We start from the raw sequence: 13,720 nt of genomic DNA on the forward strand, positions 1-13,720 counted from the left end.
ATGAGAGTAGACGTTAGAATAATTCATCTGTCTGTGCAGGTTGAACTTTATTGACAGAATCAGTTGTCTAGACGTGAAAAGTTCGAATCCGTTATTTTCTTTTTTGAACTTTCTCCAGTTTTGGGAAAATCTTTCAGGTGTTTTATATGCGAAAGCACTTTACAAAGTTTTTGGTTTGAGCGGTTTAAACAAAATGTCTTGCCATGCTTGGGCTGGGAAAAGATGGTCACCCCAGAAGATGCAAACGAGGTAAACCATCATCCCAGATCACAACAATTTGTCATTGTCAAAGGTATGAGCAATGACCGCAAAATGTTACTCTCAGGAAGGTCCATGTTGACACTCACCGTATACGTCCAGATAACTGTTTGTCCGGATTTATTCGCATGGTTTACTGTTCTTCGTGCTGTTGTTGTGGATAAAGCTAGACATGTAATGGCGTTTTACCACCGTGTATGTTTTTAGTTTGTTTCCTTTATCGAGATACTTTTACGTATGGTAGTGTGATCCGCTTGTCAGCGATTGCATGTTCTAACCATAACCAATCAGAAGTATGTAACCATCAGAATAGGTTACGTCCTACTGATTCTTAATGACGAAATATCTATCCTAACAATGCGGGTTACACTGGATCATTAATTCTGTATAGTATCATTTAATATCATTTTGTAAACCCTGCATCTAGGGCAACAGCCTTGTTAACACTGTTGACCTTTATTAACAGCCATAATTGCAATTTGCACAATCAAGCAAAAACGAGTTATTGTAACTCTGGTTAATAAATACTTGTGAAGCATACGCATTTAGTGCCCCCCCCCCCCTTGGTTCAGATGTGCTAACATAAAGGTAAAAATTGTTATAATTGCAATTTGAACAATCAAGCAAAAACGAGTTATTGTAACTCTGGTTAATAAATACTTGTGAAGCATACACATTTAGTAGTGCCTTTTGGTTCAGATGTGCTAACATAAAGGTGAAAATTATTTAGGTGTAAAAATTAATATGTATCATTCAAATGCCTTAATAAGAATAGTTTACTTCTTTTATCCGCATAAAGCTTGTATAGCAATTGGATCGTTCAGAGCACGTGTGGGGCAAACAACTATATCAGCAACGGTGTGGATAGTCGACACTCAAAGCGCCTGGTGTTCTTTACTAATACGTGTGTTCGTACCATAATCTCGTATGTGGTATTTTACGGGAAAGTGTCAATTACTAAATGCTGTGAGAGTTGTTAGCGTTATTTGTCCATAATATCTGTTAAAGTGCCCTCCCGATTGTGTTATAAATTGTGTCTTTTGGGAATGTTTGTACTTTGCCAAAACCGTTCATATTAAATTGTCGGGCCTAAGACAGCTTTGAACCTAATTCGACCGTACTTGATCCACAGTACTCGTCGTGATATATAGGATAATTGTTTTTTTTCAGTGTAAGATCGTTATATATTTTACCTCGTAAGCACCAAAAGCTATGGGTGGCGTAGCCGCGAGTGATATATTTACTTCTTGTGTTTACGAGGTGAAATACATATCGGGATCTTGCAATGAATGGACATTGTTTTCTTTAATCATATTTCTAAAAAGGATATTATTAGAAGATAACGGTGAAATGTTGTTATCCAGAAAAAACGCGCCAACTTGAATGCGAACGTCACGTCATTTAGGAAATGACGTCGTTATAATTGTGTCACAGCCATTCCGCGCTGACGTTTAATTTGGAATTGAGTCCGGGCTATACTTTCAAAACAGTGAAAAATATCATAATGTTTTTCAATGTTTGAAACACTTTTGTTTTCTTTAATCATATTTCTAAAAAGGATATTATTAGAAGATAACGGTGAAATGTTGTTATCCAGAAAAAAACGCGCCAACTTGAATGCGAACGTCACGTCATTTAGGAAATGACGTCGTTATAATTGTGTCACAGCCATTCCGCGCTGACGTTTAATTTGGAATTGAGTCCGGGCTATACTTTCAAAACAGTGAAAAATATCATAATGTTTTTCAATGTTTGAAACACTTTTGTTTCACTGATATATCTCTATAAACCATCAGAAAGCATTATATAAACTGGTATATTCGTATGAGAATGCTATGTTTCTTCTAAGTATGAGAAGTCCATGATGAACTATCCAAGTTTCGGCATTGTAACTGTTGTGATTTATCCCTTGTTTCGTGTCTGTTTGGCCCTTTAAAAAGAACATCGGGTCTGAACTTGTCCCTGTAGATAACATTGATTTATTAAATAAAGAGTCATTATTAGCATGACTATTATGTTAACCCATCTTTGTTAACTAATTATAAAACATAATAAATAAAACATTTCGGTGTTCAGTTGTTCACAATTTCATTTTAACTACATTGTAATACGGACAACACTTAAGTTGATAGACCCATGTTTTGTCAATTATTGAAGAACCCTTTAAGAGTTTATCATACAGAATAATAACTGTCTCGAATGATAGCACCATACGAACCCGGTACATAAAATGTCCTGCGCAGTACATGTAACGTTTTTACTATTTAAGATGATCTTACTCGATTTATATCAGAATGGTTAAAAAATGTAATTCTGTTAAACATCAAGAAAGTTCTGGTAATTTATTAAGATTGATGCAAAACCATCTGGTGATGGCCTTATATCATAATTGTTAAATACTAGGGATGCAAACGAATATTCGAATATTCGAATATTCGATCGAACGTTTAATATTCGAATGTCAAAATTGGTATTCGAATATTCGATGCTTTTTGTTTGATAAATATAATAATAAACCTTTTTCCTACATCTGTGCTGTTGTATATATTAGCATGTCTTGTTTTTACAACGATTGGCCTCTAATTGCCAGAGGCGTGACGTGATGACACTATACCGGTACACGCGTCATATGTTAATTAGGGACACATAGTCGGAGACTATAAACAGTACCCGTAATTTTACAAAAACTGGCTATAAGACAAGTGGCATCAAACAACTTTCAATTATTTTCGGTAAATTCTAATGACCATTATTGGATAATAAACGGAATCGGCAACCAAAGTGGTGTCATGGCTGTCAATTAAGCTGTGCAGTATTGCTCAAATCGCCGTAATGATATGGATGACATGTGCTAGTTATATGCTGTTTTCCATGTTTCGATATAACATTCGTGCTTTGAAATGTAACTGTATAGAATAGCAATTTAGGTCATTGTTATACAATAGATGGGTCAATATTCAGGGTTATTTTCGTTTTATTATTTATCTAATTTCCGAGTAGGTTTGGTGTTTTCATAGTTATATTTAGTAGATGTCAATCCCAGAACGAGGCCGCTCGTCCTACAGAACGACCCGTTGGTGCATTATGACATTCAACCAGGCATTTACGATCTTCGCCTTTTTCAGTGGCTATTGCTTTTGTTCGATATTTTTGTAAATGGGGAATTTCATTGCCAATGTTTGGAAAAATCCGGGTCCTTCGCGGATACCGGCTACAACGAAGAAGGGTTAAAATGCCCCGGCTATTACTAAAGCAAACAATAAAAGTTGTTTACTACATTTCTTATACATTCATATTGGTAATCGAATATTCGAATATTCGATCGAAAGAATTAACGAATATTCGAATATCAATTTTGCCATTCGTTTGCATCCCTATTAAATACCATGTAGTGCATCTTGCCTGTTTGTTATTGGAATCGTTAATCTCACATTATGTTACAAATTAATGTTATGTGGTATAACACTGTCCTTATTAAAATCATACACTGAAACAAACCTATTTTCTTCTTAATGCATTCTTATAACTTAACAAAAAACCATAATTTAATTGATATGTAAAAAGGAAAGTGCGAGAAATATCAACCAAGTTCATGGCATTTTCTTCCCGGCATTGTAAGCATTTGTGTTAATATTTTTAGAATAAAAACGGGTAAATCTGAAAATAAAAAAAAAAAACAGTGAAATTATATTTCGATAAACTCGCTGTTTCAAATGGTAATTTTATCGAGATATAATCCCCCATTATATTACAATAATCTACGGAAAAGCATGAAATAAGCTTAAGGCTTTAGTAATTGAACATTATTCTGTTTTTGCTTTTTGTCGTATAGCCAAATGGTTTTACTGCATATTATTTACAGTGTATAGGTATTGTGTTACTACTTATCTGTCCGATTATTTTATTTTATTTTCTAAATAAATCAGTGTTTATAACGGACATGGAAACAGACTCGGATAAAAGGATGCCTTTAAATAATATTGTTTATACATTCCAAAATGTTTGGATTTTGTTTGCATTGTATTTTTGAATAAAACGTAAATATTATGATATCTGTTTATTTCATGAATAAACATATTTGATTTTGTAGATTGTGTTAGAAAACATGAAAGAAACACAGATGAAATGCATATCCAGAAATAAAGATCTGTGATTTTGTTTGGCATTTTAGTGTCCAAAAATGTTCCTTTATATTATACTTCATACATTGCGAGCTAACTGGTGTAAACACTGCAATGAATAAGAAACATTCTTTCCAAATAAATGTTAAACAGACTCTTAACACACAAATATAGATCATGAAATATAGCAAAGCAAAGGTCATAAAAATTACGTTTTCCACAAAAGTTACTGTTTTAAGTCGAGGCAATATATTTTACTTTTGACAACAGTGACGCATCAGAGGTAATGTGCAATATTAGTCTTAATTATATATCAGTATATTTTTATATTATATCATAATGATTCAGCATATCCAACTGTGTATAAATAAATATACTATACAGAGACTGAATCTTTAACGTAATACTGTATAATTTGACACTAGATGCACATTGAATACCGCCCCAGAAATACAAACGCTCTATTCAATACTAATGTATGACCAACAAAAGCAATTATTTTAATATGTTTTCTTAAATAAGCTATTTAGTAACGATCTCTTTACACTTAATCAAAATATCATCGCATTATAGATGAAATGACGTCATTGTTGTAAGTGAGCTGTACATAATTAATGACGTAACTATCCTAGTATGTCATAACTTAAGTTTAATCTCAGCGAAAACAGTCGTACCCTAATATCAAACAAAATTAAACACATTTTTTTTTTCAATTTTCTATGTGAAACTTACGCCGCATAATAAATAATAACTTCACCGTTGTAAATGTGTTTACATATTTTAAAGAACGAGGTCATTTATCAAACATTATTTCAATAACTGTTCTTATTATTAGTTTATTCATCGGGCAAAACCATCCGTAACAAATCTTATTTTAATTATGAAAGCAAACGTTCGAAGTATGCATCTGTGTATGCTGTCCTTTATTGACAATTTCAGAGTTATAGACGCAAAATGGTCGATTCCCGTTACTTATCTACGAACGACCTTATCCCAGTATATGGAAATGTCTTGAAAATAAATAAAAAAACAATTCAGACGAAATATTGTCGATTTTTTACCTTCTCTTAAAATTTCTTCTGTATAAGGAGGTTGTTGGAATTGCTTGAATTACAACAAAGTTCATTTACACTCTTAAATGGCTTGGTTTCACATGTTCATGAAATTTGCACTATTCAACGTTTGGTCCTCAGGTTGTCACTGCATTGAATCTCAAAGGATGCATACACATTTCTAGTTGAGTTGTCTATGAAATGTTAAAAAATATGAACGTCAGCTGTGCTGTAATTTCCATTAAATTTCATGTGTAAGAAGGAACTTTAAGTTTAGCCATGTTCTTGTCTGTACCTTAGTTGTCCAATTCCTTTGACGACATGGTAATTCTGCCGTGAAATTTGACCATTGAGACATGACTTGTCTTCATTGTTTTGTTACGAACAGTATTGATGAGTATTATTTTTGGTACTGTTTTGTACCGTTTTTACCATCATTTTTTTCAGACTATTAGTTCCCTAAAGTTTTTTTTTGAGTTATGATTTACCTCAGCGGTGTTATTTTACACCTTCATGTGTTACTAGTTACAATTATTATCTAATTATATCATAACAAAACAGTTTAAGTACTCCGTGTACATACATTGTAGTCAAACAGCTCTTGGCATTGGCGTTGCTGGCAAGCTATCGAAGTAAACCTAGTTGTATGTGTTGAGCGTTATTAATATACGGTATTCCAGGTGCAAATATATGAATATGAATCAATGATGGCTGGTGATCCACAAGTGGTTAGGTGGCATTCGAAAGGGTTATAGAATATGAACATTTATATGCCTTAATACTAACGATATTAACAAATACATACAATGGAACACCTTGGCTGTTGCAACTATTGCAAGAACGGTCGTCTTGCATTTATAAACGGTAATTGATTAAAGACACTTTGATTTCGAAATTTATATATCTTATCTTTACGAATGAAAACCGGTAAGGAAACAATTTCGCGCTTCTATCAAAGATATTGAGAGCTGAGATGTGTTCTATATGCAAGAAATTACACCCAATAACTATATTATGGAGATATCTGTTTGACATCACGGATAAAGAGATGCAAAGAATAAATAAGTGCCTCTAATGTATTTGATGATCCATTCATAGCTCCAAACGCTGATAGTTACTTAAAGTTTTCTCAAGACATTAACTCGGAAAGCGTTTGACAATCTGATTTATTACGTTCAAGCAGTGCTTTGGCGACCATATTCTACATTGCTATAATCGCAATTGGAATGTGTGAATGAAAAACGTTCTAGTGACCACTTACAAACAAAATCAATTAGTAGGTATAAAACATTTTCATTGGAAAGGTTCAGACCAATAATTCAATTACGTAGTTTTCAATCAATATCATGCAATCAATAATGAGGTATTCCGATTTTATATCTTTGCCCCCGATATTTCAATGAAAAGCAAATAACTTTGCCCAAGTACCGTCCATGTCAATACTATTTCCTCGAAATACTGTTAACAGCAAGTGATATTTAGTTCTTGTTCACATACGAGATAAATGACATAAACTAAGGTAAACGTAAGAATGATTCATCTGGCTGTTAAGTTTTACATTTATTGACAGCATCAGAATTCTAGACGCGAAATGGTTGAATACGCTATTTATCTCCTTTTGAACGTTCTCCGGTATATCGAATCTTTTGGAAATGCCTCTGTTTGAACAGATGTGAACTTATGAGCGGCTTACAACGCTTGGGCTTGGACAAGACGCCCACACCCAGAAAATGCACAACAATGGCAAGACCAATGGGACAGGGAATGACTCGAACAATGAAACTATAAGTAGCAAATTGTACTGTGTAGAGTAGAAAATGAAGGGACGTGTGTAGTAAAATAGTTTTTACTTATTGTGTTGCAACTGACTTCGGTACATTCCTAGTACGTCTACACCTTAAGTACCTTAAATATTTATGAACCTGCCAATATGGCTCAGGTTTAATTTAATGACGAGAGTTTGTTACAAATTCATAAACAAGAATATGCCGATTATTCACCTGCTCTCAAAATGCTTTGGACGGAATGATACCGACATGAGAATTGTAACAATCACTGTCTTTACATTCATTTTTGATAATCGTTCTGGTATTTGTTCTTGAGGTAAATGTTGTATTAGATGTACGCCCTTAATGGAGGCTTCATTGATACAGAATCTTATTGCACTATGACAATCTAATTGTAAACCAAATTTACTTTAAAGAAGTAATATTTTCATCTTCCAGTAAATTCCACTATAATACTAGATTTGGTACCCTGCTAGTACATTTTACTAATTTTGAAAGTAGTTCTTAAGGAAGTATAATTTACTGCTTTAATTAGTAAAATTACTCCTTTTTACAGTGAAATGTTAAACTCAAGCTTGCACATATTCGTATATTTGGTAGAAATTATCCGCATCGATTACTATTCTATGTGTAGTTTTCTTGTTGCTATAAAGATAGTCGAATAAAGGTTTTGTACCACGTTGTTAGTTTTAGTCTCTTTTCTTCTACCGAGCCTTTTACTTTTATTGAGATAGTGTTACCTCCTAGTAAGCGACTGATGTTTTTAATCATAACAAATCAGTGGTATGTAACCATATTAAAATCCGAACAATATTACGGTTAAATACTACTGATTTGTAATAAGAAAAATAGTAATTGCTACCAAGCGGGTCACAGTTTATTATTAGTTTTATAATTATAGTTGTATTCAATATGACTACTGAAGAAATACATTACATTTTGTTTGTAAGTCACGCATTTGGGGACAACAACCTTGGTTAACACCTTGATATTTATGATAAACAGGTTCCCTGAACTTTCCCATGATTGCAATTTACACAATCAGGCAGCAAAGAAATAATTAAAATGTTAAGACATTTGTTACTTCTGGTAAATAAACTCAGTAGAACATTTAGTAGAGCCTTTGGAATTGAAAGTGCTGACAAAACGCTTAAGGCGAAAATCGTAGTATGTGTAAAATAATATTTGTTAAGATATAAGTTAAATCCAATTTATTTAAGCTCGATTGTAACAAAAACTGACGCTTATAAAATCCCGCTCGAGTCCGTTTCTTGGCATAAAGGTATACAGGTGTAACTAGTCTGCTATTGTTTTCTTTAAACCTTTTATCGAGTTCTGAGAAATTATTTAAAACAAAACATTGGTCTATAATTTATGCCATTTCGCTGTGAAAGTGAAAATAATAGTGTGAAAAACGGGATTGTAAAGAAGATTTTTACTACAAATTAAAAATGGTAGATATGTTTTGGTGTATTCTTCAGAAATTAATGCACAAAAAATGAAAACCATCGATTGTCATTGGCCCACACAAAAATACGAACACTCAAGTAAATGTTCCCTTTTACTACTGACACTAGTGAAACAAGAACGCCCTGGTGAAAAAAATGACTGTCTGAAATATACTCTATGAAATTAGATTTTGACGCAAACTTCAAACTCGATCTACGTAAAGTTAATGAATGGGAAAAAGTGAAAAATCCTCGATTGGCCCACGAAAATGCAACGATCAAGATCATGCATGTTTTTAATCATTTTTTAAGTTTGGAATAAAAACATACATTTTATACATTAATATACATTACTGTTATTTCCCTCACCGTTGTAAGGCGGTTACCCAAACATAGGCGGTTACCCAAAGATAGGCGGCTACCCAAACATAGGCGGCTACCCAAACAAAGGCGGCTACCCAAACATAGGCGGCTACCCAAACAAAGGCGGCTACCCAAACATAGGCGGTTACCCAAACATAGGCGGTTACCCAAACATAGGCGGTTACCCAAACATAGGCGGCTACCCAAACATAGGCGGCTACCCAAACATAGGCGGCTACCCAAACATAGGCGGCTACCCAAACATAGGCGGTTACCCAAACATAGGCGGTTACCCAAACATAGGCGGCTACCCAAACATAGGCGGCTACCCAAACATAGGCGGCTACCCAAACATAGGCGGCTACCCAAACATAGGCGGCTACCCAAACATAGGCGGTTACCCAAACATAGGCGGCTACCCAAACATAGGCGGCTACCCAAACATAGGCGGCTACCCAAACATAGGCGGTTACCCAAACATAGGCGGTTACCCAAACATAGGCGGCTACCCAAACAAAGGCGGCTACCCAAACATAGGCGGCTACCCAAACATAGGCGGTTACCCAAACATAGGCGGCTACCCAAACATAGGCGGCTACCCAAACAAAGGCGGCTACCCAAACATAGGCGGCTACCCAAACAAAGGCGGCTACCCAAACATAGGCGGTTACCCAAACATAGGCGGTTACCCAAACATAGGCGGTTACCCAAACATAGGCGGCTACCCAAACATAGGCGGCTACCCAAACATAGGCGGCTACCCAAACATAGGCGGTTACCCAAACAAAGGCGGCTACCCAAACATAGGCGGTTACCCAAACATAGGCGGTTACCCAAACATAGGCGGTTACCCAAACATAGGCGGTTACCCAAACATAGGCGGCTACCCAAACATAGGCGGCTACCCAAACATAGGCGGCTACCCAAACATAGGCGGCTACCCAAACATAGGCGGCTACCCAAACATAGGCGGCTACCCAAACATAGGCGGCTACCCAAACATAGGCGGCTACCCAAACATAGGCGGCTACCCAAACATAGGCGGCTACCCAAACATAGGCGGTTACCCAAACATAGGCGGCTACCCAAACAAAGGCGGCTACCCAAACATAGGCGGTTACCCAAACATAGGCGGTTACCCAAACATAGGCGGTTACCCAAACATAGGCGGCTACCCAAACATAGGCGGCTACCCAAACATAGGCGGCTACCCAAACATAGGCGGCTACCCAAACATAGGCGGCTACCCAAACATAGGCGGCTACCCAAACATAGGCGGCTACCCAAACATAGGCGGCTACCCAAACATAGGCGGCTACCCAAACATAGACATCAAGGATTGTTGATGTACAATACGGTTAATAAAATGGCATCAAGTTATTTTTTATACAATATGTAATGCATGGAGAAGAAAGCTTAGCAAGCTGCCACCGAGAGAAACAAATGTGTTTGATGGGGATTAATCTTGCGTGCAAGTAATCAACATGGCACTTTCACAAATATTCTACTCGATAGGGATTAAACAATGATAGATCAAGTCGAGGACGATTATTTGCGTCCGAGGTCGGCGACAAACCATTATCGATTGTCGCTATGTACAGGAAAGGGAGGAAATCGTGGAAAGAAAAACAAACCCTATACGCCAATCGGCAGTATTGGTCAGAATGTATCTTTCAATACATGCATCGTCTTTGCCAAGTGAAAGGGCGTTCAGTTTTGCAGGAATAATTGTTGACAAAAGTTGTAGACACCCTTATTTTACCGAAAGCCAACATAGTTGTCGTACTCTACGTATTTTGATTCAAATGCGTTGTTTTATGTCATCAAACTGAAAAACATATATAATTGACCTAGTATTAACTAAGATGTATGTATTTTCATTTTGTCCTACTCAGAATTACGAGTACAATGCACTTACAGTATTATATTCAGTGCAAGAAGATTTGATTACCGTGAACTCCTGATAAAACGCATTGTGATCTATAGCTAAAAGGGAAATACAACAACAACATGTAATTATACCACACCACGTATGTTATTTCTTGTCAATGTTCGCCTGTTTAAATTGCCACGCTTTCACCAATAATCCACAATTCTTGTATGAGTTTAAGAGACAAATTGCATTGAGTGTTGAATTTTGATTTGCTAATTTGTCACTGGTCAACCCACGTACAATTCATTATAGAAAGGGCATTTCGTTTCCTTGACCACGTTTCGACCCTTTCTATTCTCAAAGCAAATAAGGATTCTACAATAAAAACATATGTTCGTAGAACGAAACAATTTAAGAAAAAAACATAATATATTTACTTCCTTGAGAACCCGAATGTAAGGCTTTTTTCGATTGACAGTTGATATCTAGAGCTACGTATCGTTCATTGCCCTTCGTTCAGTAAGTGTGTTTGTGGCTAACGTTTGCGATCTGGGTCCCGGCTTACAATGTATGCATTGCGAGGGATACTAAACAAAATTGCTAACGAGAGCTACTGTTAGCCCTAAGTGAGCTCAATGTTGTTCTATTTTCACAATCATTTTCCATTTATTATTAATGACCGGGGTAAATCCGACCAGATATCTAATGAAGTCTGCGACGCCATAAACAGGTCTACGACAAACGCATACAAATGTTCTGAAAGTGAATCTTACGATTGATTCAGCTTATGAAAAGTATTACATTGGTTATAGTGTCATCATTTTAAGTGTTATTTTATTAAAATATGTGAAACATTGGTTACAAAGTTACGATCTCTGTTAAAGACAGTCATGGATACTATAATTCCAATTGTTGCGATGCTTGTCTCTCGTTTAGCATTTATTTGGCCTTGATCTTTGCGCCGTGAAACAGGATCTTGGTTTAATTTTAGCCCACTCAGGGCTCGTCCCTGTTGTTTCCGTCATTGTTGTTTATTGACGTTGTTGCTTTTCTTTGTTTTGTTTTCCATCATTACTATTTAGTACAGGAACTTTAATTTTAATTCTCTTTTCAGTGAATGGCGTCCTGACTGAGACAACGAGGACTGGTACTTCCTTGACCTCCGTCGTAGCTACAAGCGAATACGATCGTCCCTTGATATTAGGGCTTACACCTTTTACATATCTGAATAAATTAAGTGTCTTAATTCTGATCCTTCCATACCAATCGCCCTGACAACAGGACGCCTGATTATATCTGCTTTCATGTCGCTAAACATAGAAACGATTTGGCATGGCCTATATGGAAAAGATAGGCCCATGCAGAGTTCTACGTAACGACTATTTATTTTTCCAAATGAAATCAGGCGTCGTTATAAATTGACTTATATGTTCAGACTTTTCAGAGTTTTAATCGACATTAACAAAAATATCGACCAATTCGCAGCCCTCTATGCAATTACATCTCACGTACACACCTTAAACACGAAGCATATACAAAAGCATTATTTGTATGAACGGATTGAATTATGCGTCTTCCACTATCATTTTTTCGAGAGTTGTTCTGGAGACGTTCTGGTACCGGTTAGTCTAAGAACTTCTACTTAAGCTCGATAAAAATATTCGTTTTGAATACTACGTAGCATTGACAAGTTAAAGTTTCGTTTTTATAAAACTAATTTATCAGTTGATTCAGTTTGACTGAGGTCAGGTACGTTTCAAGTGGTGCACAGTCCCCTTCGAAGGTAAGACAGATATTTAAACTCGTTCGTTTCGAATACAACAGCGCCAACCTGCCATGAGTAGTGAGATAGCTTAAATTTAATTTAACATATTCATGTGTGCATTATGAATACTACTAATATTCTTATTCAAAAGAGCTTCATAAAGTCTCATTAAATTCTTACATTCAGCGTCTTTATACTTTTCTCTCTGGCGTTATGACGTTAAAGAGTAACGACTTGTGCGTGATGTTCTCCGAAGTTACGATAAACGAATACGTCTGTCTCTTAACACAAGTCAAGCACTAAACGTTCGGCTTCATACCCTCTCAAATCATTATTAATATGTAATGGTTAGTAAAGTTTGGACTTATTATATTTATAAACAGAGCGTTATAAGTAACTGTGCATTTCAAAAGGTTCTTGAATAACTAAAGAAATGGCAGCTTTCGACGATGATTTAAGTCTGAAAGCGATGCACACATTACATGGGAGGGACCCTTCTGGGTCAGAGTTTTGTTGAAATGATGAATAATTCAGGTGAACAACCTGTAATCATCGAACGTCTATAGATCATGTAAGACACATTTCTAAATCAGCAATCTAATATATATTTTTAAATTATTTTATGGATTCCAAAAAGTCCGACCGTAAAACTAATTATTCTAACTGGTGTACATATTTATTCCCGGGTGTGTCAGAGCCGATCATGCCCATTGGATGCATGTGTTTCAATAGAAAATGCCGACACTTCCACGACGTCAAAACAATATGGTTTGAGAAATAATAGTTGCATGTGTCCGAATAATTTGAAATCTTTAAACTGGGATATCTCTGGTGGGCTTCGACCTATTATCCATAAAATATATAATTGCGGCACTATTCGAATGAAAATGCATCGTATATATATCATTTTTACCATTTCATATTAGTCAGCATTAAACGACTTCATCTACAATAAACATCTTAACACCATGTCAGATAGGCGTTTGCTAAGAAACCTCTTAGACCATTCATGTCTCCATCTGTCGCTGACAATGAAAACTTCTTATCCACTCA

The 13,720-nt window shown here is 35.8% G+C and overlaps 1 protein-coding gene across 1 annotated transcript; it reads left to right on the forward strand.

Annotated features, from left to right (window-relative positions):
* The first annotated feature begins 222 nt into the window (after positions 1-222).
* Positions 223-10,375, forward strand: LOC128221037 (collagen alpha-2(IV) chain-like). The gene is made up of 2 exons (XM_052929478.1): positions 223-292; positions 9,045-10,375. The coding sequence occupies exons 1-2, from the start codon at positions 223-225 to the stop codon at positions 10,373-10,375; spliced, it is 1,401 nt and encodes a 466-aa protein (XP_052785438.1).
* The last annotated feature ends 3,345 nt before the right edge of the window (positions 10,376-13,720 follow it).

This window comes from Mya arenaria, chromosome 1 (assembly GCF_026914265.1).
Source record: "Mya arenaria isolate MELC-2E11 chromosome 1, ASM2691426v1".
Lineage (NCBI taxonomy): Eukaryota > Metazoa > Mollusca > Bivalvia > Myida > Myidae > Mya > Mya arenaria.